The sequence below is a fragment of the Harmonia axyridis genome, chromosome 4, assembly GCF_914767665.1.
Source record: "Harmonia axyridis chromosome 4, icHarAxyr1.1, whole genome shotgun sequence".
In the NCBI taxonomy this organism is placed as follows: Eukaryota; Metazoa; Arthropoda; class Insecta; order Coleoptera; family Coccinellidae; genus Harmonia; species Harmonia axyridis.
The window spans coordinates 30116427-30141559 of record NC_059504.1 but is presented as its reverse complement, the minus strand read 5'-3'; the positions used below and the strand labels follow the sequence as shown (position 1 = coordinate 30141559).

The window sequence follows — 25133 nt, the reverse complement described above, 5'->3', positions numbered from 1 at the left end:
AAACAAGAGCCTCTGTAGATCGTAAACACATGACCAATAACTTCTGTCAATTATATGGATCTGTGACAGACGAGGTGTCGTCCAGACAAGCAGTGAACATGGAGAACAAGGTACTTAACATGTTCTTGAAATTTGAAATTACAGTAACAATAACAAAAATAAAAAGAATAGAAAGAGAAGTTGAACGACTGAAACTACTCATTCAGCATGCACTTCCTGAGGATATTACTAACCATTTTTTCTCTTATCAGAATAACAAGTACAATAGACAATTTGCATTGACGAAACAGAAAAATCTGGATAAGGTGAGAGCTTTGACAGATGCACAATTGGGAAAAGTCAGATCACAAGAAAGGTGGGTTAAAAATATAAGTGGAACAAATATCCCAGATAGAGTTCTAAAATTCTTGTCGCTGGGTCCTAAATTCAGCATTGACATTCCTATGAAAGAAATCTCTATTCCGAAACTTTTATCTGATGTTGAGAATGTTATCAACCTCAATGACTCCTTATCTCCTGATGCCAAGAACATAAAACGCGCCATGGCCACCAACATTATAACTAATAATATCAAACCTAATAAAGTTGTCAGAAATGTAATACAGAGAGAATTTTATAATTGTAAAAGATATCTCAAAGAACATCCAGACTTACAGGTATTACAATCAGACAAAGGAAACGTAACAGTTATTATGGACAAGTCACAATACATAGAACTATCTAATGGAATTCTCAATGATCTTGACTATTACAGAAGACTACCTAGAGACCCAACAACTACTATACAAACTAAAGGTAACACATTGATTAAGAAATTGGTAACAAGTGGTCATATTTCCCAAATGCAAGGAAAATCCTTGTACAGTTATAACTCCATTCCTGCAAGATTTTATGGACTACCTAAAGTCCATAAACCTGTTCTCTCCCTCAGACCCATCATCTCCTCTTTGAATACACCAACATCTAAGATATCAGGTTATATATCTGAAATAATTTCTAGTTATTTAAGTGTTTCTAGAGGCAGATATTACGTAGAAGATTCTTTCTCTTTTTCCACCTTCATTAGTGAATTCCAACTGCCAGAAGATTATGTCCTCATCAGCCTTGATGTAGTATCCCTCTTTACCAATATTTCATTAGAATTAGCTCTGTCTGCAATTCAACACACATGGGAATCAATCAGTAGCCACACCACAATACCTAAGGAAGACTTCATCAACATCATCAGATTTCTTTTCAACTCCAACTATTTCATCTTCCAAGGTAATTTTTACAACCAAATACTAGGTTCCCCAATGGGGTCTAAATTCAGCCCTTCCATTGCAGAGGTAGTGATGGATTTCCTCCTAGATGGCATCCTAACAGATATCCCCTTTGAGATGCCTTTTATTAAAAAATATGTAGATGACATCATTTGTGCAGTTCCCAGTGATAAGACATCTTACACTCTTGAAAGGTTCAACAGACAGAGTGAGTCTATAAAATTTACCATAGAATTAGAAAATAACAATAGTGTGCCTTTCCTAGATACCCTAGTCATTAGAAGACCTGACAATACACTGATTCTTGATTGGTATAGAAAGCCCTCTAGCTCAGGTAGATACTTGCATTATTTTTCCAACCACCCTCAGAGACAAAAAATCAATATGGTTACAGGATTGAAGAATCGTATACAAAGAATATCACACCCCACTCTGAAGGAGAAGAATATGAAACTATTATATCAGTTGATGCTTGAGAATGGTTACCCCAAGAACCTTTTAAAGAAATTGATACACAATTCATCGAATTCTGGACAGCCACAGAATAACGATGAAATCGCATCCACCAATTTAGATCAGAGAATTATATTTACTTCCATTCCACTGATTAATGTAATGACAAAATCCTTAATAAACTTATTAAAAACTGATAACATCAAAGTGATACCTAGAACTGAATTTAAATTAAAGAGACTTTATAGTAATTTGAAAGATAGGATAGAAACTGATAAGAAAAGCTGTGTTGTATACAGAATACCCTGTCAAAATTGTGATGAGGTGTATATCGGACAAACATCCCAACAACTTAAAAGAAGAATAACTCAACATATTAGCGACATTAAGAATCCTAGAAAGATATGTGCACTGGCAGAACATGTAAGATCAGTTGACCATCGAATGGACTATGATTCGGTGACAGTCTTGGAGTGCGAGGAGAATATGAGAAAAAGATGTTTCCTGGAGATGATTCACATTAAGCGACATGAAAATTCCATGAACTACAGAAAGGATATAGAGAACATTAGCAACATTTATTCATATCTGATACATTCAAACCAACTTAGTGAGAGTGAGTTGTTGATCTCAAGTTCTATGTTCTCCAATGTCAGTTGAAGATCTATGATGTTCTATGAACCCGACCTAACCCCTTTCGTTTTTTACGCAGTTGTCAGATGGATGAAGAAAGTTTTTCAAAAATAAGTTTTCAAGAGAATAAGGAAGTGTGTGATATAAAAAAGAGACGTTATTGTATTAGAGACTATTTTGTGTTCAAGTTAATTAATAATTTTTCCTCCAAATCTGTATAAGATTCAGTGCAACTTAAGATCTGGTAACTCTTCGCATTTCGGTGCGTTTTAACATGTTGTCTTTTCTGCAATGTTTGTTATATTTGTATGTTGTTTGTTTTATAGAAGTCCTGAAGAAGATCCCAACCAAGGATCGAAACGTCGACTGATGAAATAAAGAAGTTAGTAACAATTGAAGTTTTCCAACACCCCTTAAACCATTGTTTGTTTTATATATATATATATATATATATATATATATATATATATATATATATATATATATATATATATATATATATATATATGTATGGTGTAGGAATACGAGATCCGTATACAGCCAAGTTATCAACGCTACGAGATCATGAGATCCGATGGCCGGATCTCGTAACGTATTTCGTTCATTTTTGGTATCCTGAGGTAGTATATATCATTCTGGCGAAGTTTGAGATGGAGCTCATAGCGGTCACTAATTACATGCAAATTGTACAAATGAAGTTCGAGAAAATTGGCGCTGGCATCGAAAATGTATATCGTCCTAGAGGTGTCGTGCGTACTTTGGGAGATCCTTGAATTGCAACACTGTGTGGATCTCGGAAAGTCGAAACTCTTTATCAATTTGATGAATTAAATACATACCTATTATTCATGTCATGACTCGTGGTGATTTATCTAAGTGGAATGACGAGAAGGGTTTGGGAATGCATTTATTTCGCTTTCTGATACTCGAATTCCTGACAACGCTTGAAAGTCTAGCTAGGGCAGTTTGAACTGTTATTTCGATAAGTGTATAGGATGGTCTTTGTTGGAAATTTTCAACTTTTTAATGTAGGTGTTCGAATATACATAAGTAAAATTGAACGAAATGAATAAGAGCGAGTTTTATCTAATGAATAAATGATATTCATCGAAGTATTTCATATTTATGAGGAAAAAATTATCTCTTCTTCAATACTATAAATGAAATCATTCGAGACGTACGTTTCCTTTCCTAATTTAATGTACTCGAGACAGAAAAATATTGAGTACTCGTACCTTTGCATAATGTTGTTCTAGGCTTTGATCATAAAATATTTATTGATAGAGCTCAAATTCAAGAGCCAATATGTTGAATTGATTTTATAAACCATAAATCAATTCATGGAAATTTTTGGAGTATCTTCTTGAAAATCGGTCAATAGATATTTCTTTGGAATTTTGTTATTGTCAATTTATAATTCTAAGAACGGATATCATTATGTCGGATCGCAGATCAATTAGTTTTAGGCTGAGAGTGACGTCGCTGAATAATTAAAAAAAAAATTGTTGGAGGAAAAGTTTCGTTACATTTTCCCAAGAAAAATTTTCTATGAAAATTGATATGTTACACCAGCCTACTGAATCGGATTTTGTATCCAACAATAAACAGAAGTACCTACTGAAGATTAATGTAGGGTGGAATGCAAAATATCATATCTGGGACACGTACCAAATGATTTCGAATTATACTAGGCGGATTGTAGGTATCATTGACAAGCTTCAATATTTTCTACAATTTCTCGTATATACCGAATATTCGTCTATGGCTTTTTTTGGAAAAACTTAGGTATTGTTGAATGTAATTTCCTTTGCTCTGTTGTATTTGTCAATCAGTAATATGTAAGAGAAGAAGATTTCTTCTTATAGGGTATTCCCCGAAAACTCTCGTTTTCTTTTGAAAAATGAATTTTTTGCTAGAAGACTAATGATAATATAACTCAATTCATTGCAAACAAAGGTGCTAACTCTTTTTACTAAATGAAAACATTTCTAACAAGTAACTTTGAATTTGAGGTCAATACTCCTATCTAAAACATCATTTTTAATTAGAACATCTTCTTCGAATTGCTTGAATTCCAATTTCAGAAAGAATCAAATCTTAAAATTTTTGTTGATTATTCTCTCGGAAATGGATAAGTTCAGAGCCTTCGACGATGAGTACCGTTTTTCAAATTGTGATATAAAAGAGGCGAAGCTATTTTGTTACCATAATACAAGAGCGCTCACATAATTTTGCGATTTAATAACTGTTGGTTATTTAAAAGGTAGCACCTGCTTGTTATTTTTTCAGTGGGAACAAACATGAGGAAGGTATCCAATTATTTATAACAAATTATTTATTAAATGAACAATTTGAGTTTCAATGCGAATATTATTCTTTAACATGAAATAGCAGGATGAACTATGAAAATTGGTTAGTACATATGAATAATAAGTCGAATAAAATTATTGTATATCAAGAGAGACTACACCTACAACTCAATTTCGAAAATTTTAAATTAAAACCGATTTTTGCACCAAACGTCTCAAATTGAATCTGCTGATTGAAGAGATTTATATTGGAATCTACTAAGAATGATGTAATAAGAAATATGCTTTTGCTTGTGTGTTTCTCACACCATTCCACTCTAAATCCCGTAGCTCTAAGCTGACATTAAATTCCACCTCAGATTCCACTAGTTAAGATGCGAGTTTAACAAAAAGGTTTTTTATGATTCCAGGTTATTTTCCATCAAATTGCACCGCACATTTGTGTTTTCTAGAATAGAACCTTTACAAAAAAGATTTTACACGAGAAATAAACCACAAAATTTCATTCAATATCAAGGAAATTTGATGTGGAAAGTTGACATAATATATAATAGGAATTCCTTCGGAATTCGAAAAATTCTTAAACGATTTTTTTCAGTAGTTTTTATGGTTTAAAGAATACTCTTAACAGATCATAGAAATTAATTAACGTGTCAGAGACATAAAGCAAAGTTGGTGTTTCATAAATGGGACACTCTAAATATGTAGAGTTCCATTTAAAAAACAAGAAACTGCGTTGAAAAGTTTTTCAACCTCAGAATTGTCGAAAAGTGTACCGTTATCGATTTTTCAAAAATGTCATCTGTTTCAAAGATTGAGTAATTTGTCTTTATTATTTGATGGGACGCCCTATATATAAATATTTCTCGATGATTAAAAAGTAAAATAACTTATTTCCGCTTTATATAATATAAAGCGGAATTTCCGACAAGTAAAGACTGAAACAATCAAACACTAAATATTTCTCATTTATCTGCACATTTAATTCATTTTGTGTTCATCGTAGAATTGTAATCCAGTCATTAAAGTGTCCAATTTTCAAAATACCAACACTCCTCTATATCTCTGAATCGATATTTGATTTCTAATTAAGTGGGAACACCCTATATATAACTCAATTACAATAATACGAAGAATACAAAATGAATTGATCTCGAAATTGATGAAAAATATGTATATATGAGGTGTGCCATCAAAACGGTGTCCTATGTTTGAAACGGATAACAGAAATTTTTTTTTGACTGGATAGATTTAAATATGTTTCATTTCTTTCGGGATCTAACTGATGAATTAGATCTCGAAATAAGTGAAACGATAAAACGATTATTAATTCCTATGCTGTGTTATTCTTAAAATATTGACCATTAAAATTACTGGAATAACGGGAAATAAATTGAATCTCAAGATAAATGAAAAATATTTATATACGAGGTGTCCCATCAAAACAACGAAGTCAAAAATACAATATCTTTGAAACAGATAACATTTTTTAAAAAGCGATAACGGGATGCTTTTCGACAAATCTGCGGACAAAAAACTGCGTCGAAAAATATATGGTGTACCATTTGAGAAACATCAATTTTACTCTTTATTTTTTTAACGGTAGGTAATGATTTCTATGATGTGTTATCAGTATCATATGAAACATAAAAATTACTGAAGACAGTATTTTAGAATGTATTGAATATCTTGAATATAAGATATATACAGGGTGTTTCCTAAACATGCGGCAAAAATTCAGGGGGTTGTTCCTTGGACTATTCTAAGAATATTTTGTCCTTTGATGATTTTTGAAAAACCTATTTGTTTCGAAGATATAGGGGAAACAAAATTTCGGATAATAACATTTTATTTTGAAAAATTACATGGAAGTTCAACTCAACCTACAAAAACTGTTGAAAATGACCACCTCTAGCCAGCATACAAGCATCCAATCTTCTCCTCATTGACTGCCGAACCCTTTCAAAAACACCAGGATCATTTCTTATTAAGTTACACCCAGCAATGATCCGATTTCGCAAGTCTTCCACATTTTCTACTGGAGTGGTATAAACTAATAAAAACTGGCCGTTTTTAGTAATTGGAATGTTGTTAAACAAATTTAAAAATAAATTGTACCTACTCAGTAAACACAGTGCGGTACGCATTTTTATTTAAACTATTATTAATTTTAAAAATATGAAAAATGTTGTTCGCCCTGTTTCTTCGAAACAAAGAGGTTTTTCAAAAATCATCCAAGGACAAGACATGCTTAAAATAGTCCAAGGAACAACCCCCTGAATTTTTGCCGCATGTTTAGGAAACACCCTGTATATTGAAATATTTGAAACAGTAATTTTTCATGAATGTCTTGTAACTTGAGAACTGAGCAAGATATCTATGATCAGCTTTCTGATCTTGGTTTATTTCGAAAGAAGAGCTCAGGAGTCCTTGAAGATTTTTTCATCTAGTCTTATGAGTCTCGAGATACGTTCAGTGAGCATCGAATTTAGCTCATCCTGTACATACAGAGTGTCCTGAAACTATTACGCCGAATTGAAAAAGAACAAACTTCTTTGAACGATTTCGGAAAATGTGGAATTAACGAATAAAAATTACATTCAATTTTTTATAATCTCTGCAACGAATGATTTTTGGGAAAAAAATGAAGTCTTATTGATTTTTCAAGAGAAATGTTCTGTTTTGGCATCATAGTTTCGGGACACATTGTATATTAAAACCATCGTTGGTTTGGGTGATTAAATTTGTTCCACTCGAAATGAAAAATTTTCCTTGTGTTCACGACTAATGGATAAAAATATTTTTTCACATTATCTTAGAAATATGTTAGTTTCACATATACCAGAAAGGGTTATTAACAATAAGTTTGAATTACGTCTTGAACATTTATTAGAATTCGAAGGTTATGTATTAGTAATAGAATATCAAACCATAATAATCATCCTGTGGCTTGAAAGTTATTGCTTTTCAATATTTTCGTATTTGCCGGAGAATATCCTGCATCTTCGGAACAAAAAATAAACAAAACGTTTGATGGTTCGTTCGGAAGTAATATTAATTGTATTGGTTCCTAAGAGCTATTCTGTTATTTCAAGCGATACTGAAAAATTGATGAACACTCTGTATATGACCGTTTTAGAAAAAGAAACAAACGTTAGAGTTATGCATAATATCGACGTTCCTTCATTCTACCACGACAGTCCGTCATCTGGTGTCATCTGGAAGAGGAGACCGATATGCAGGGGGCACTTCAAGCGTTGACAGGTATAATTTGCCCAGACGAAGATAATTTTTAACGCATTCATATCAGTTTTCTAAACCAACACTGTATCGATATAAGTCTGTAAAATTTTTGTGTTCAACGCTGTCTTGACACATAATTTGAACTAAAAAGAAAATAGCGATGTTTAATCGAATTGCCGTAAATGTACGTTATGTTTTACGACCTCCTCATTTTTGAGCTATTGGACCACATAATTTGATCCATTCGCGTAACGTAGTAGAATTCACTACACAACTCAAACTTCATTAAGTTACATATTTTTCGGAAAAGAATTCACTCTAAAGAACTTAAACTCTACCAATAGCCGTAACTGCTTTTTTATAAAGGGTGTTTCATTGGGCAACAGAAATATTTCACAGGTGCATAGATGACAAACAACCAATGTAGAAATGAATTACAAAGTAATCTTGAAATAATTAAGAATTCAATATTTTTCATGATTTATTGTTAGAAGTCATTTCAAACCACTTTCAGGTATCGAAGTTTAAAAACTTCACTTTTACGTTGAAAATTTGTGCAGTAAAACTGTCTGCGCTAAAATTTGAAGTACACCTCCCAGTTCAGTTTTTAGTTCAGATTTTCAAAATTCCGATCTACAGGGTGTTGTTACGAGGATTCAAACGATTCATAATTTTTTGTTAACCCAGACATGGATTTTCGAGGCGGTTATTGCATGATACGTTTGGGCTCTCAATCAGGAATATATTTGCCAAATATGAAGAAAATATACCGGGTGGTTCGTTCGATATGGCTTTAGAAAGAAACGGGTGAAATTCATAAAACACCCTGTATCTCGACTATGAAGACAGTAAGACCCAATAAATGGGGTATCCCCAGAACCGCCTTGGTGCCACCTATGCACCAGGAAGTATTTCCGTTTTCGAATGAAACACCCTGTATAATGTGGAAGTCTTTTTGAATAACTCATTTGGATCAAACACATTGAATACCAGCTGAATATTTTTCTAGAAAGGTGTTGTTTGCAAACCAACTTGTTTGACGTCAAGTAGTCATCAATGTAATAAACATATTCTTATGATTTCGAGGGAAATGATATCAACAACAGTACAATGTTGTGTTATATTTTGTTCATTATAGGCAGTCGTAGATTAATCGTCGTACTATATAAATGTTTGATAATGCATCATTATTGATATATTCGTGTGCTTACATAACTCGTGCTACGCACTCGTTTTCAACATACACACTCATATAATAATAATAATTTTATCCCACTTGTATAGAAAATAACTATCATCCACGACTGCTTGATTTTGAAGCTCTAATGCCAATAATTGTGGTTCATTTGCGTTGCGTAAGAATACTAATCAGGCAATTCATCACGAAATGAACGAATTCAGAAACAGACTCATGAATAACCAGCACTGCTTCTTATATACAGAGTGTAATTGAATGTCAATATCCATGGAGGTGATTTTGGTGCCCATTTTAAGAAAAAAACTTCATATGAACATATGTCCTAACCTTTTCAGGGTGGTAAAGTTTTCGAAAATAATTAATTCATTTTTAATATCTCCAATAACACTTCCGATATTTCAATGAAAGTTGTCATTCATGTACTATGAATCAAGAGGCATTCTTTAATCTATCACCTTTTTTTTTATTTCCACCAGTGGGTAAATAGGCCGGAAATAGGCAGGTCAAATGACTTGCCTATTTCGGTAGACATTGATAGTATACCACATATTTTTCCTCAAATAAAAATTATTCTCGAAATTCCCAATCATTTTTCACCAAAGTTGATAATCTAACATTTTTCAATTCGATGCACGGTTTTCGTTAAAAAACTAAAAACTGTTTCTCTGCATGATCATAACAATATCGTTCATTTGAAAATATCATCATACAGAGACATAAGTAGATTTTATTATTTCAGACGAAACCCGTGCGTCATCCAAAAAAAATTCAAAATATCAAATTTAAAATATCCGAAGTGGTATTGTACATATTAAAAATAAATTATTATTTATTATTATCTATTTATTTCAAAGCTATGAGTTTGACTTGAATGAAATTACGCACTCCCTTGAAATACGACAATTTGAAGCCTTCCGTGAAATTTCATGTTCCTCAGTGAACCAGAACCATAGAGCAATTGAAAAGGATATCGAAAGGCGACTATCAAATATCTCTGATACCACAGAACCGATAGGATCGAGTTTTCAGAGGCTTTAACTGAAACACAGCCCGGAACTGTGCGAAATATAAAGCTGATCATATCATCAGTATAATCAAATATAGACCAAGGATAATTCAAGAAAAATATGGAAGATGCCATAATGAGAATTTCGGTAATTGATCTTTCGAACGGGTTGCATTTTTACGCATATATAAGAAATAAGCATTTCAAGCTTGTTGCGAAATTTCGAGTGCCTTGCTAGAATAAGGTTTGAAGTAGACATACTCATTTCAATTAATTTGAAGATTAATTGATAAAAGAAGTTTTTCCTCCATGATTTCTTGCCAACACTTATATGTAGGGTTTAGCCAATAACTGAATTGTAGTTTGATTAATTCAATAATTTTGGTTTGAATCGAATTTCAGTATTGAATTTAGGTGAAAATTCAACATTTTGAGTTTTAAGGAACATTATAGATCGAATAGTTCCTCTCACTTATCAATCAGATTTAAAAATGTTATTATCAGAAGTGGAAGTGACGCTTTTTATTAGGCCGTATATTGAACATAACTAAAAACATATATTTCAGTAACAAAACATTCATTTTATGGAAATTAAACAGATAATAATCTACAACAGTATCAGTTATTAATGAATAATGAATACATTATTCCTAGTAAAAACACTGTCCATTTCGTTATAAATGTTATTTGCCTCAAAATTTTGGTCACCGAATCAATTTAATCATTCTGAAAGGTTTTCGATATAATTTGCAAAATACAGACGGAACGGAAATATATTCTAATAACTTCGTCTGACGTCATGGCGACTTCAACAAGCTTCTCCAAATTTCCTCGAATGTCAGTATTAACACTTTCATTGATTCCCCTAAATGCTCTTGTGTCGATAGGAAAATGATCATGTTCACTAGATACTTTATCATTTTACGATTTTCCCTAACCTCATTATTAACACTGTTATGAATTTGCTTGAGCACTGTACATAGTAGGTATTTACAATATTTTGTTTCACGAACAATTCAGATTTTATAGCCGGATGAATATGTTTTTTGGAAATTTCATGTTTACCTACTCGTAAAACAAGGAATTTCAAGTTATCGTATCCAGTCGAAACGAAAGGGCTTTTTGATTGAAATGTAGCAGGCAGTATCAACAGAAAAGTTTGTTTTGAATTTCGTTACCGGTTAACCAAATGAGTTTTTCGTGAATGGTTTTTGAAAGAGCACAATAATAATGAAAAGCTAACACAGTCACCGTTACTTGCACGGTTACTTGACACAACCCCCTTATGTTAGAAATCACTCGATTACTCAAATTGACCGATCAAGAAATTCAGAATTCACTCAGATTTAACGAAATGAAACAAAGAAAACAAAAAATTTGTGCATCCCAAACTTTCTCTTATTTTAACACGTTATTCTAACTAGCGATTCGCATCTTGGTCGGCTGGTCAATGTTACCAAGTATTCCAATTATCCGCATGGGATTCACTCAACCCAGGATACAATTCAAATTGTCCTTATATTTCTACTTGAGTAATACTCATGCATATTCTCTCAAGAATATTATATTCAGAGAGGAGTTTTTAATCAACATATTTTTTCGATAATTCAGAAATATTCCTCAGAAGATAAATTTCATTTTAATAACATAACATAACATACTTTATTGATCCTGTAAAACAATAACAATAATTTCTGTTTGTTTTCTTATTTATGTGATAATTGAAAACGTTTTGTGGAAATACGTGTTATATGCTATTGACTAAATTTCAGGCAATGCACAAAAAAAAATGGAATATAGAGTCCGAGAAAGAAATGAAATACAAGAAAAATTAACGAGAATGAGAAACACTTTATGTTTTTTATGTCTGATTCTCATACATTATATAGGTAAATTTTTTTTCTGATAAAATTAAGGATTTATCAGTATTATTTTCTTAACATGTATAAAAATTGACGAGGGAAATTGTTTCGCTGTCAAAAGCAGGTTCAATTGGTTTTGATATATTTTCTACCCCAACTGTATCATGAAGAACCAATCAAAATATACCTCTACTTCTAGGACATTGTTGTTATAAAATATAAAGTTCCAAGACAATGAACACCAAGTTGAACGTTTTATGTCCTATTGTCTTCATATTAAAATTGATATTGTTTTCGAACTATAATATATATTGATATTGTGTGCTTATGTCCTGAAAGTGGAGGTTATATGAGCAAATATTTCGATTCATTTGAATCATACTATAATATAATACATCATTTTAATATGACTCGTTTCTGCTTATATTTGGATCTCTGCCTAATACTTCGACTAAATTGCCTAATACTTCGACTAAATACTATGATGATTAGAGATTATAAAAATTTAACTCCAAAGTTTTATATATGTATAAGCAGGTGATATTGCTTTCATCGATATAGAAAATAGAATGCAGGTATCAAATCTCAAGAAAGATGTGCACCACTTGCTCATCAGGTAACACATTTCATCGAAATAACATGAGTTACTTATTAAAAGATAAAACACTTCGAACAAATAATTGTATTTTCCTATATATATAAACATGGGATCAATGCATCGTTAATATCTATATACTTTATTGTGTAAGTACACACGAATATTTTAATATTCACACAGATACATATAGTACTTACATCGTTTTATCTAAGACTGTACATTGCTGTACATTGTTTTGATTGAATATTGTGAAATTACACTTTTCCCCTTCTTGATTTCCACCAATCTGAAACGCTCGATTTTGAATCACAAATAATTACCTTGATGGAAATCTGTATGATATCATCTTTCATCAGTTTTTTCGAGATTACCTGTAGTAAAACTCGACAGCTCTTGTCACCAAAATCAAAATACCTTTGATAAAAAGAATTTATGGTTTCATGAAATAGTCCTGTCGATTACTATTTCGGAATCTCATTTTTCCTGTGAAAAATTATGAAAAACACAAACCAAAATAATGTGTTTCTAACGAGAAGCATTCGTGAAAGATCGTTGTCTTGAACTCAGATTTTTGTTGCCACCAGCACTCATGTTTTTTGTTGAAATATTATTCAGCAATGCGTTTTTTCGAAAAAATAAAATGCCGTTAAATTATCACTTACCACAATATATTGATTAAAATAAATTGCCTTGGTATTTGATGAATTTTTCAAAAATAAATGATTTATTTTTGAAAAATTCATCAAATACCAAGGCAATTTATTTTAATCAATATATTGTGGTGAGTGATAATTTAACGGCATTTTATTTTTTCGAAAAAACGCATTGCTGAATAATATTTCAACAAAAAACATGAGTGCTGGTGGCAACAAAAATCTGAGTTCAAGACAACGATCTTTCACGAATGCTTCTCGTTAGAAACACATTATTTTGGTTTGTGTTTTTCATAATTTTTCACAGGAAAAATGAGATTCCGAAATAGTAATCGACAGGACTATTTCATGAAACCATAAATTCTTTTTATCAAAGGTATTTTGATTTTGGTGACAAGAGCTGTCGACTTTTACTACAGGTAATCTCGAAAAAACTGATGAAAGATGATATCATACAGTTTTCCATCAAGGTAATTATTTGTGATTCAAAATCGAGCGTTTCAGATTGGTGGAAATCAAGAAGGGGAAAAGTGTAATTTCACAATATTCAATCAAAACAATGTACAGCAATGTACAGTCTTAGATAAAACGATGTAAGTACTATATGTATCTGTGTGAATATTAAAATATTCGTGTGTACTTACACAATAAAGTATATAGATATTAACGATGCATTGATCCCATGTTTATATATATAGGAAAATACAATTATTTGTTCGAAGTGTTTTATCTTTTAATAAGTAACTCATGTTATTTCGATGAAATGTGTTACCTGATGAGCAAGTGGTGCACATCTTTCTTGAGATTTGATACCTGCATTCTATTTTCTATATCGATGAAAGCAATATCACCTGCTTATACATATATAAAACTTTGGAGTTAAATTTTTATAATCTCTAATCATCTATAGTATTTAGTCGAAGTATTAGGCAGAGATCCAAATATAAGCAGAAACGAGTCATATTAAAATGATGTATTATATTATAGTATGATTCAAATGAATCGAAATATTTGCTCATATAACCTCCACTTTCAGGACATTAGCACACAATATCAATATATATTATAGTTCGAAAACAATATCAATTTTAATATGAAGACAATAGGACATAAAACGTTCAACTTGGTGTTCATTGTCTTGGAACTTTATATTTTATAACAACAATGTCCTAGAAGTAGAGGTATATTTTGATTGGTTCTTCATGATACAGTTGGGGTAGAAAATATATCAAAACCAATTGAACCTGCTTTTGACAGCGAAACAATTTCCCTCGTCAATTTTTATACATGTTAAGAAAATAATACTGATAAATCCTTAATTTTATCAGAAAAAAATTTTACCTATATAATGTATGAGAATCAGACATAAAAAACATAAAGTGTTTCTCATTCTCGTTAATTTTTCTTGTATTTCATTTCTTTCTCGGACTCTATATTCCATTTTTTTTTGTGCATTGCCTGAAATTTAGTCAATAGCATATAACACGTATTTTCACAAAACGTTTTCAATTATCACATAAATAAGAAAACAAACAGAAATTATTGTTATTGTTTTACAGGATCAATAAAGTATGTTATGTTATGTTATTAAAATGAAATTTATCTTCTGAGGAATATTTCTGAATTATCGAAAAAATATGTTGATTAAAAACTCCTCTCTGAATATAATATTCTTGAGAGAATATGCATGAGTATTACTCAAGTAGAAATATAAGGACAATTTGAATTGTATCCTGGGTTGAGTGAATCCCATGCGGATAATTGGAATACTTGGTAACATTGACCAGCCGACCAAGATGCGAATCGCTAGTTAGAATAACGTGTTAAAATGAGAGAAAGTTTGGGATGCACAAATTTTTTGTTTTCTTTGTTTCATTTCGTTAAATCTGAGTGAATTCTGAATTTCTTGATCGGTCAATTTGAGTAATCGAGTGATTTCTAACATAAGGGGGTTGTGTCAAGTAACCGTGCAAGTAACGGTGACTGTGTTAGCTTTTCATTATTATTGTGCTCTTTCAAAAACCATTCACGAAAAACTCATTTGGTTAACCGGTAACGAAATTCAAAACAAACTTTTCTGTTGATACTGCCTGCTACATTTCAATCAAAAAGCCCTTTCGTTTCGACTGGATACGATAACTTGAAATTCCTTGTTTTACGAGTAGGTAAACATGAAATTTCCAAAAAACATATTCATCCGGCTATAAAATCTAAAAATATTGTAAATACCTACTATGTACAGTGCTCAAGCAAATTCATAACAGTGTTAATAATGAGGTTAGGGAAAATCGTAAAATGATAAAGTATCTAGTGAACATGATCATTTTCCTATCGACACAAGAGCATTTAGGGGAATCAATGAAAGTGTTAATACTGACATTCGAGGAAATTTGGAGAAGCTTGTTGAAGTCGCCATGACGTCAGACGAAGTTATTAGAATATATTTCCGTTCCGTCTGTATTTTGCAAATTATATCGAAAACCTTTCAGAATGATTAAATTGATTCGGTGACCAAAATTTTGAGGCAAATAACATTTATAACGAAATGGACAGTGTTTTTACTAGGAATAATGTATTCATTATTCATTAATAACTGATACTGTTGTAGATTATTATCTGTTTAATTTCCATAAAATGAATGTTTTGCTACTGAAATATATGTTTTTAGTTATGTTCAATATACGGCCTAATAAAAAGCGTCACTTCCACTTCTGATAATAACATTTTTAAATCTGATTGATAAGTGAGAGGAACTATTCGATCTATAATGTTCCTTAAAACTCAAAATGTTGAATTTTCACCTAAATTCAATACTGAAATTCGATTCAAAACAAAATTATTGAATTAATCAAACTACAATCCAGTTATTGGCTAAACCCTACATATAAGTGTTGGCAAAAAATCGTGGAGGAAAAACTACTTTCATCAATTATTCTTCAAATTAATTGAAATGAGTATGACTACTTCAAACCTTATTCTAGCAAGGCACTCGAAATTTTGCAACAAGCTTGAAATGCTTATTTCATATATATGCGTAAAAATGCAACCCGTTCGAAAGATCAATTACCGAAATTCTCATTATGGCATCTTCCATATTTTTCTTGAATTATCCTTGGTCTATATTTGATTATACTGATGATATGATCAGCTTTATATTTCGCACAGTTCCGGGCTGTGTTTTAGTTAAAGCCTCTGAAAACTCGATCCTATCGGTTCTGTGGTATCAGAGATATTTGATAGTCGCCTTTCGATATCCTTTTCAATTGCTCTATGGTTCTGGTTCACTGAGGAACATGAAATTTCACGGAAGGCTTCAAATTGTCGTATTTCAAGGGAGTGCGTAATTTCATTCAAGTCAAACTCATAGCTTTGAAATAAATAGAAACTCAACATTTCTAAAAGACATATTCACTAAAATCTTGGTCAGATTTTACCAGTTAACGAACTTCGCGATATGAAACCACCCAAGTACACTGTCCTTCATCTCGAATGTTTCGTGTATACAAACACGCAAACAGATTTACAATTGAAGACGAATTCATCAACAGGGAGTCGAAACTTAAATTTCGACCACTCAAAAATCGGTGAGATTATGACAGAGTTCAGCCCTAAAAATGATGAAATAGGAACACCTGCTACAATGATTGACTCTGGCGTTGGCATAAATACATATTCCAAGTACACGACATGTTCTGCATCTTGCGAGATCCGACGAATATGCGATTTTGACCCTTATCGATATACAAAGATTTTGATACTTATCTCACATCTAACGAGATCCGTCTTAGTGGCAACGTTGAACGGATCTCATTGCCACGCGGTATACAATGTATATAGGGTATATAGGAAAGGATCTCGGATTGTTGGGTTATAAGACATGGACCTCGTAGCGTTGAAATTTTACAGGGATCTCGTAATCACATTTTCGAAGTATATATATATATATATATATATATATATATATATATATATATATATATATATATATATATTATATAAGGGAATTCGACTGTTATCTGGAGACAATATATATATATATATATATATATATATATATATATATATATATATATATATATTATATATTATATATTATATTATATATATTTTATATATATATATATTTTTTTTTTTTTTTGCTTCACACTTTCGTGGGGTTATTTCCCAGTTTACCCGGGCCAGTAGGCCAAGGGTAAGCTGTGCTACTAGGAATTGTTAGTAGGGATATATGATTTGCCGGATTTCTTACGAATATATATATATATATATATATATATATATATATATATATATTCGTAAGAAAATTATTGATCGCAATATATCTAATAGATAACAATGTTAGGATGTTTCGATCTAGGAAATTCAGTGATAGACTTTTATATCATCCAAGCTTTCGGTAAGACTTCTTACCTTTCTCAAGGATCTGCAATATATATTAAATATAAACATTACAAATAGCAAGTTCACAAAACTAACGTACATATATTGTGGTTTTATTCCTTCCTTATTTCAAAATATTCAAAAAACAAAATAGTTCAACCCAACTACTCTCTCACAGTAATAAAGATTAAACAAGTAAATAATATCATTGATAACACTCATATATTCTGTCAGACATCAATTCATGTAAGGTAAACAAACCATGACACCATCCGCCAAAGAGAGATATAAATGACAACTGTTTGGTTCCACAGAATTATATTCACTTTCTTAATTTTGTTTATTATTTTAAGGTGTCTAAACTACGAAATGGTGGATGCGAAATTTTTTGATAATTCTATCAAGTAGGAGTAGATGTTATCAAGATTGTTAGTATCTTGTTTTGTATTCATAGTATTGTCAGTCACTGCTATTGATAACATCTCTAAGAATAATCTTTTATGGTAATGGGGTTCCCTAAAGAGTATTTTTGTGTTAGAATAATCTATTACATGGTCATTGTTGTTCGCATGTATAGCTAAGGCACAAGTTCTTAAATTTCTTCTTGCATCACTTTTATGAGATGTTATTCTTTCTTTGATCCATCTGGAAGTCTGTCCTATGTATGTTCTCTCACAACTGCCACAAGGTATACTATACACGACTCCAGATTCATATTCTTCTTTTTCTTTGTCTTTCAAGCGGCTGAATACTAACAATGGATGTTTCATAGTTTTAACAATCTTGATATTTTTGTAGTCTTTGAAAATCAGGGAAATCTTATTAGAGAGTACTGGTATGTAAGGTATAGTGGCGTAAACGATGTCAGCTCGGTCTATCATGGCATCAGTGTTTAATGACATGGTGACTTCGACTGGGGGTGAAGATGATGTATTGCAAAGTAACTTATTGAGTAATTTTATCGGGTATCCATTCATTACAAATAGCTTTTTCAGTTTGACAATACATTGACTATGAAAAGTTGGATGTGTCAACCTTAAGACTCTAGTTTTCATCTGTGTGACTAGAATTAGCTTCATATTTTGAGGATGGCAAGATCTATAATGCAAATATCTGCCAGAGCTACTAGGCTTGTTATACCAATCAGTCCTCAACACTTTTCCCATTCTTATCACCCTGATGTCTAAAAAAGGTATGGAGTTGTCAACCTCTTCTTCTGCCGTGAATTGTAGGTGGGTGTTATAACTGTTAAAATGTTCCAGAACTGTAGCAAGTGATCCCTCTGGAATCATACATATCAGATCGTCGACATACTTCTTTAAAAAGGGCATAACAAAAGGCAAACCGGGCAGTACCGAAGTCAAAAGATCATCTAGCACATATTGTGCCAAAATAGGGGAAAGTTTACCGCCCATTGGAGCACCTAAGGTCTGCCTGTAATATCTTCCTTGATATGTGAAATAGGTGTTGTCGAAGATGTTTACGCCACTATACCTTACATACCAGTACTCTCTAATAAGATTTCCCTGATTTTCAAAGACTACAAAAATATCAAGATTGTTAAAACTATGAAACATCCATTATTTAAGTTAGTATTCAGCCGCTTGAAAGACAAAGAAAAAGAAGAATATGAATCTGGAGTCGTGTATAGTATACCTTGTGGCAGTTGTGAGAGAACATACATAGGACAGACTTCCAGATGGATCAAAGAAAGAATAACATCTCATAAAAGTGATGCAAGAAGAAATTTAAAAACTTGTGCCTTAGCTATACATGCGAACAACAATGACCATGTAATAGATTATTCTAACACAAAAATACTCTTTAAGGAACCCCATTACCATAAAAGATTATTCTTAGAGATGTTATCAATAGCAGTGACTGACAATACTATGAATACAAAACAAGATACTAACAATCTTAATAACATCTACTCCTACTTGATAGAATTATCAAAAAATTTCGCATCCACCATTTCGTAGTTTAAACACCTTAAAATAATAAACAAAATTAAGAAAGTGAATATAATTCTGTGGAACCAAACAGTTGTCATTTATATCTCTCTTTGGCGGATGGTGTCATGGTTTGTTTACCTTACATGAATTGATGTCTGACAGAATATATGAGTGTTATCAATGATATTATTTACTTGTTTAATCTTTATTACTGTGAGAGAGTAGTTGGGTTGAACTATTTTGTTTTTTGAATATTTTGAAATAAGGAAGGAATAAAACCACAATATATGTACGTTAGTTTTGTGAACTTGCTATTTGTAATGTTTATATTTAATATATATTGCAGATCCTTGAGAAAGGTAAGAAGTCTTACCGAAAGCTTGGATGATATAAAAGTGTATCACTGAATTTCCTAGATCGAAACATCCTAACATTGTTATCTATTATATATATATATATATATATATATATATATATATATATTTTTTTTTTTGCTTCACACTTTCGTGGAGTTATTTCCCAGTTTACCCGGGCCAGTAGGCCAAGGGTAAGCTGTGCAAGTAGGAATTGCTAGTAGGGATAGTAGGGATATATGATTTGCCGGATTAAGCCCACTGTTCCCAGTATTATGGCTTTTTGCATCGACGTTAAGGTGTTTGATGGCTTATATATATATATATATATATATATATATATATATATATATATATATATATATATATATATATATATATATATATATATATATATACAGGGTGGCCACTTTTTCAATGGGATTGTATTGGTAACTTTTGAACCATAAGAGTTAGAAGGTCGGTCAAATGGAGAAAAAGTTGCATGCATGAAAGCATCATCATGCAGTTCAAACAAATCGAGATTATCAGGGCCGGTTATTGAGATATCATAAGAAAAGTAAATTCTGTCATTTTGATTTTTCTTTTTTTCCCACTTTATTTCAAATATTATCAAAAAATGTTACAGGAATTTTTTATTCGACAGTAAATTGTTCTCAATTTGACGTAATCAGATTTCGTATCCAACGTTTCGTGCTGTCTGGGCCTCCCTCAACCACATTTTTTTCAATACGGACCTGTATATTTGATGACACTTTTCGAAATAACTTTTGACGCTGAATTCAACGATATATCATACAATGTCATTCAAATTTGATTTTCAGATGATTTTGACCCTTATCCAATTTTCTTTGGGTCGGATCTGTAGTGAATGCAATTTATCAAAAACTGCTGTAAATAAAATAGTCAAGAGACGCGAATACAATGATTTTAAATTTGAATATCAAGACTTGCAAAACTTATTTCGTAATGATATCAAAATAAAGTTCGATTTTGTAATTTGTTTCAAATGAACAAATGACAAATCCAACAATAGTAATTTCTCGCGAGATTGAGAATGTATTGGAAGGTATTCAAGAAGACAAAATAAGCAAATGTATAAGAAGTATGGTTTCCGGAACCGTTAAGTGCATTTTACAAAATGTTGGACATTTCGAACACTTACTTCATTCATATTCATTTACTTTCGAATAATCATTCGATTTTTCTTTCATTAAATGATAATTCGTTTAATTTTTATGAATTGAAATATGTAAATAATTATTACTTGTTTCTTGATTTGATTCTGATATGTTCCATTTAGTTCAAGATGAGTAAGATGATTTTCTCATCGAAATGTATTGCATGTTGTTAATTAAACTAAAGGTACCTAAATGTAATACAGATCCGACCCAAAGAAATTTGGATAAGGGTCAAAAATCACCTGAAAATCAACTTTGAATGACATAATATGATATATCGTTGAATTCAGCGTCTAAAGTTATTTCGAAAAGTGTCATAAAATATGCAGGTCCGTATTGAAAAAAATGAGGTTGAAGGTAGCCCAGAGAGTACGAAACGTTAGATACGAAATCTGATTACGTCAAATTGAGGATAATTTACTGTCAAATAAAAAATTCCTGTGATATTTCTTGATGATATTTGAAATGAAGTGGGAAAAAAAGAAAAATCAAAATGACATAATTTACTTTTCTTATGATATCTCGAAAACTGGAACTGATAATCTCGATTTGTTTGAACTGCTTGATAATGCTTCTATGCATGCAACTTTTTCTCCATTTGACCGACCTTCTAACTCTTATGGTTTAGAAGTTACCAATACAATCCCATTGAAAAAGTGGTCACCCTGTATATATATATATATATATATATAGATATATATATAGGTCTTCGCGGGGTGACGTCCCCGCATACCCGAGTTAACCAGGAAGTGGGTCAGCTGCCCCTTCACTGTGATTAAAGGTGCTTTCGATGTTTGGAGCGAAGCCTCGGATACCGCCCTCGGTGAGGAGTCTGCAGCGACGGGAAGACAGACAAAGGCTCTAGCAAATGTCAGTGGAGCGAGTGGCACGACTTTGCGAAAAGGCACCACAAGGCCTTGCAGATCAGGAAACGATCAGGGTTCTAGCTTGGATTTGCCTGACAGTCATGTTACAGGAGATCCCGCTCCAGCCCAAAGAAGAGAAAGGCAACGCTGGACACGTGAGATGAACAAATGTCTTATCACCGCTTACTTTCAGGTTACCGAAGGAGAAAAGCACACCAAAAAATACGCCGAAAAAGTGGCAGAACGATGGATGGAGAGCTACCCCGATAAACAGTTCACGGGAAAACATCTGATAGCGCAGGTTAAAAATATAAAGATGAGGAAGCTGCTGGCACCTGAAGAAATTGAGCTTATGAGAGCAGAATCAGTATTAAACTCCCCAGTTCGACGCATCTACAACATAAGGAGGAGTATAGAACTCAGAAGAACGCTAACACGAACAGAAATAGACTACGTCCAACAGAGTAATGAAGAACAACCTATCCAAGATCATCAACATACCACTCTACTGGAGTCCGACGAAGCCACCGAAGGAATTTTGTTGCTGTTCCAAGAATACAGGTTAAAATGGGAAGGAATAACAATGAAAGCAAGACCGAAGATCACAAAATTGCAACAAATTACGAACACAAAAGTCACAATGAGAGCTATCAACGCTGCCCTGGAAGAAACTATCACAACTTCGGAGAGTTTTGAACATCTTTGCCATTTAGTTTATTGTGCAGCCATGGTGGCTAATACCATCCACCAAACAAAAAGTAAGAATAACGACAGCACAAACAGAACCCCACAAAGGCCCCCGTGGGAGGACCGAATAAACACAAAAATCAACACACTTAGAAAAGAAATAGGAATTCTCCACTCCTACCTGAATAACATAAATCCCAGCAATAGAGTCCAAAAAAAAGTACACTCCTATGCCAAAAAGATGAAACTCAAACAAAAAGACCCACAATTCCACCTCAAACTGAAAACGCGTGCTGAGATCCTGAAACAAAAAATTGCAGCGTTGGGTAATAGATTAAAAAGATATAATAAGAGGACACAGCGATACCGTCAAAATAACCTCTTCACTGGAAACCAAAAAGAGTTCTACAGGAGCCTCGAGGAAGATCAGGGAAATTTAGATACAACTCCCCCGAAACCAGAAGACATGAGGAAATTCTGGTCTAATATATGGTCAAAAGGGAAAGACCACAACACCGAGGCCACATGGATTAAAACTGAGATGGAAGAACTACGTGAACTAGAGGAAATGGCGCCAATGCAAGTGACAGAGGAGGATGTACGAGCAACTATCGGCCGAATGAAAAACTGGACCTCACCCGGCATTGACGTGATTCAAAATTTCTGGTGGAAGACCCTCACGTCAACCCATAAGGTGCTTGCGCAACTCATTAGTAAAGCTCTTATACACCCCGATACTATACCAGAGTATTTTACACACGGCATTACTCATCTGGTGCCAAAGAAAGGAGACCTTAGACAGCCAGGTAATTATAGGCCTATCACCTGCCTTCCCTCGGCATACAAAATTATCACGTCAACTGTTGCCTTTAAGATAAATGAACACATCAAAGCGAATAACATCATGGCTTGGGAGCAGAATGGATGCAGAAGGAAGGGACGAGGAAGCAAGGAACTCTTGATGATCGACAATATGATAACCAAACAAGCAAAGAAACGACTGAAGAACATCTCGATGGCGTGGATCGATTATCAAAAAGCATTTGACTCGGTCCCTCACACATGGTTACTTGAAGTGCTGAAGATTTATAGAGTAAACCGACGGGTGATAGCGTTGTTGGAGCATCTTATGAGAACCTGGCGCACTACCTTGAAAGTCCACAATAAGTCAGCTACCTACGAAACATCTGAAGTAGAGATTAAGAGGGGTATTTTCCAAGGAGACAGCCTGAGCCCATTGTGGTTCTGTCTTGCCCTTAATATACTGAGTAAGATACTCAATAGATCCACATATGGCTACTCCATCAACCAGCAGATCAGAATCTCACATTTATTCTATATGGATGATCTGAAGCTATATGCTAGAGGCTGGGCACAGCTGGAAGGATTGCTAGAGCTGGTCAGAAAATACAGTGAAGATATCGCGATGACTTTCGGACTGGAAAAGTGTGCGACGGTTAATGTAAAAAGGGGAAAGATGTCTAGAGGAGAGAACATAATCCTGTCTGATGGACGAGAGATGACTGGCCTAAGATATGAGGACCGATACAAATACCTGGGTGTCCAGCAGACCTTTGAGATTATGCATCGAGAAAATAAGGACAACACTAAGAACGAACTGCTTAAAAGAGTAAAGAAAGTGCTGAGAACCCAACTATCGGCTAAAAATAAGATAATGGCAATTAACAGCTGGGCCATACCAACATTTACTTATACAGCAGGAATTCTCTCATGGTCAAAGTCGGAGCTAGAACAACTCGATAGAAGCATCCGGACTTCGTTGACACAGCATGGTGTATTGCATCCAAACTCGGCAGTGGAACGATTATACTTACCCCGAAAAGAGGGTGGTCGAGGAATGACGAAGATAGGAAGAGCGGCCCTGAAAGAGGCAGAGAAAATTAACGACTACTTCCGAAAAAGTAACTTACCTGTTCATCAGTGGGTAGCCTCATGTGGCCGCGTCTCTGTCTCCGAAACATCTAACGAGGAAGTACCTGAAAACGAAAACAACTTTGAAACACTCAGGCAAGCATGAAAAGCCAAATCTATACATGGAAGGTTTTATGCCAGTTTGCATCAATCGGAAGTAGATATGCATAGCACCAATACTTACCTGACCCAGGGCTACCTGTTTCCTCAGACGGAAGGTACTTTATTCGCCATTCAGGACCAGGTTGTTCCGACCAGGACATATGCCAAACACATAATGAAACCAGCTGTAGACAACACCAAATGTAGATTATGTAATGGCGCGGAGGAGACGGTGCAACATCTCTCGTCTGGATGTTCAGCGATTGTTGGCACCAAATATCTGGCAAGACATAATAACATGGGGAAAGTTGTGCATCAGATGTTATGTCTCCAAAAGCAACTCTTACAGTGCTTCACGCCACACCACGTATACAACCCGCAGACGCTTATGGAGAATGAAGCAACAAAAATATATTGGGACCTGACCGTCATCACAGATAGAGGTGTCGAACATAACCGA

The 25133-nt window shown here is 33.2% G+C and overlaps 1 protein-coding gene across 1 annotated transcript; it reads left to right on the top strand.

Moving 5' to 3' along the window:
* The first annotated feature begins 29 nt into the window (after positions 1-29).
* Positions 30-24677, top strand: LOC123678658. Its single transcript, XM_045615795.1, has 3 exons — positions 30-110; positions 252-621; positions 21868-24677. The coding sequence occupies exons 1-3, from the start codon at positions 30-32 to the stop codon at positions 24675-24677; spliced, it is 3261 nt and encodes a 1086-aa protein (XP_045471751.1).
* The last annotated feature ends 456 nt before the right edge of the window (positions 24678-25133 follow it).

Excerpts from the sequence above, each read along its gene's own strand:
- LOC123678658 (XM_045615795.1), top strand. The coding sequence starts at position 30 with ATGACCAATAACTTCTGTCAATTATATGGATCTGTGACAGACGAGGTG. Across the intron at positions 111-251 it reads CAGTGAACATGGAGAACAAG|AATAACAAGTACAATAGACA; the intron begins GTACTTAACATG and ends TTCTCTTATCAG. Across the intron at positions 622-21,867 it reads ACAGAGAGAATTTTATAATT|GTGCTTTCGATGTTTGGAGC; the intron begins GTAAAAGATATC and ends CTGTGATTAAAG.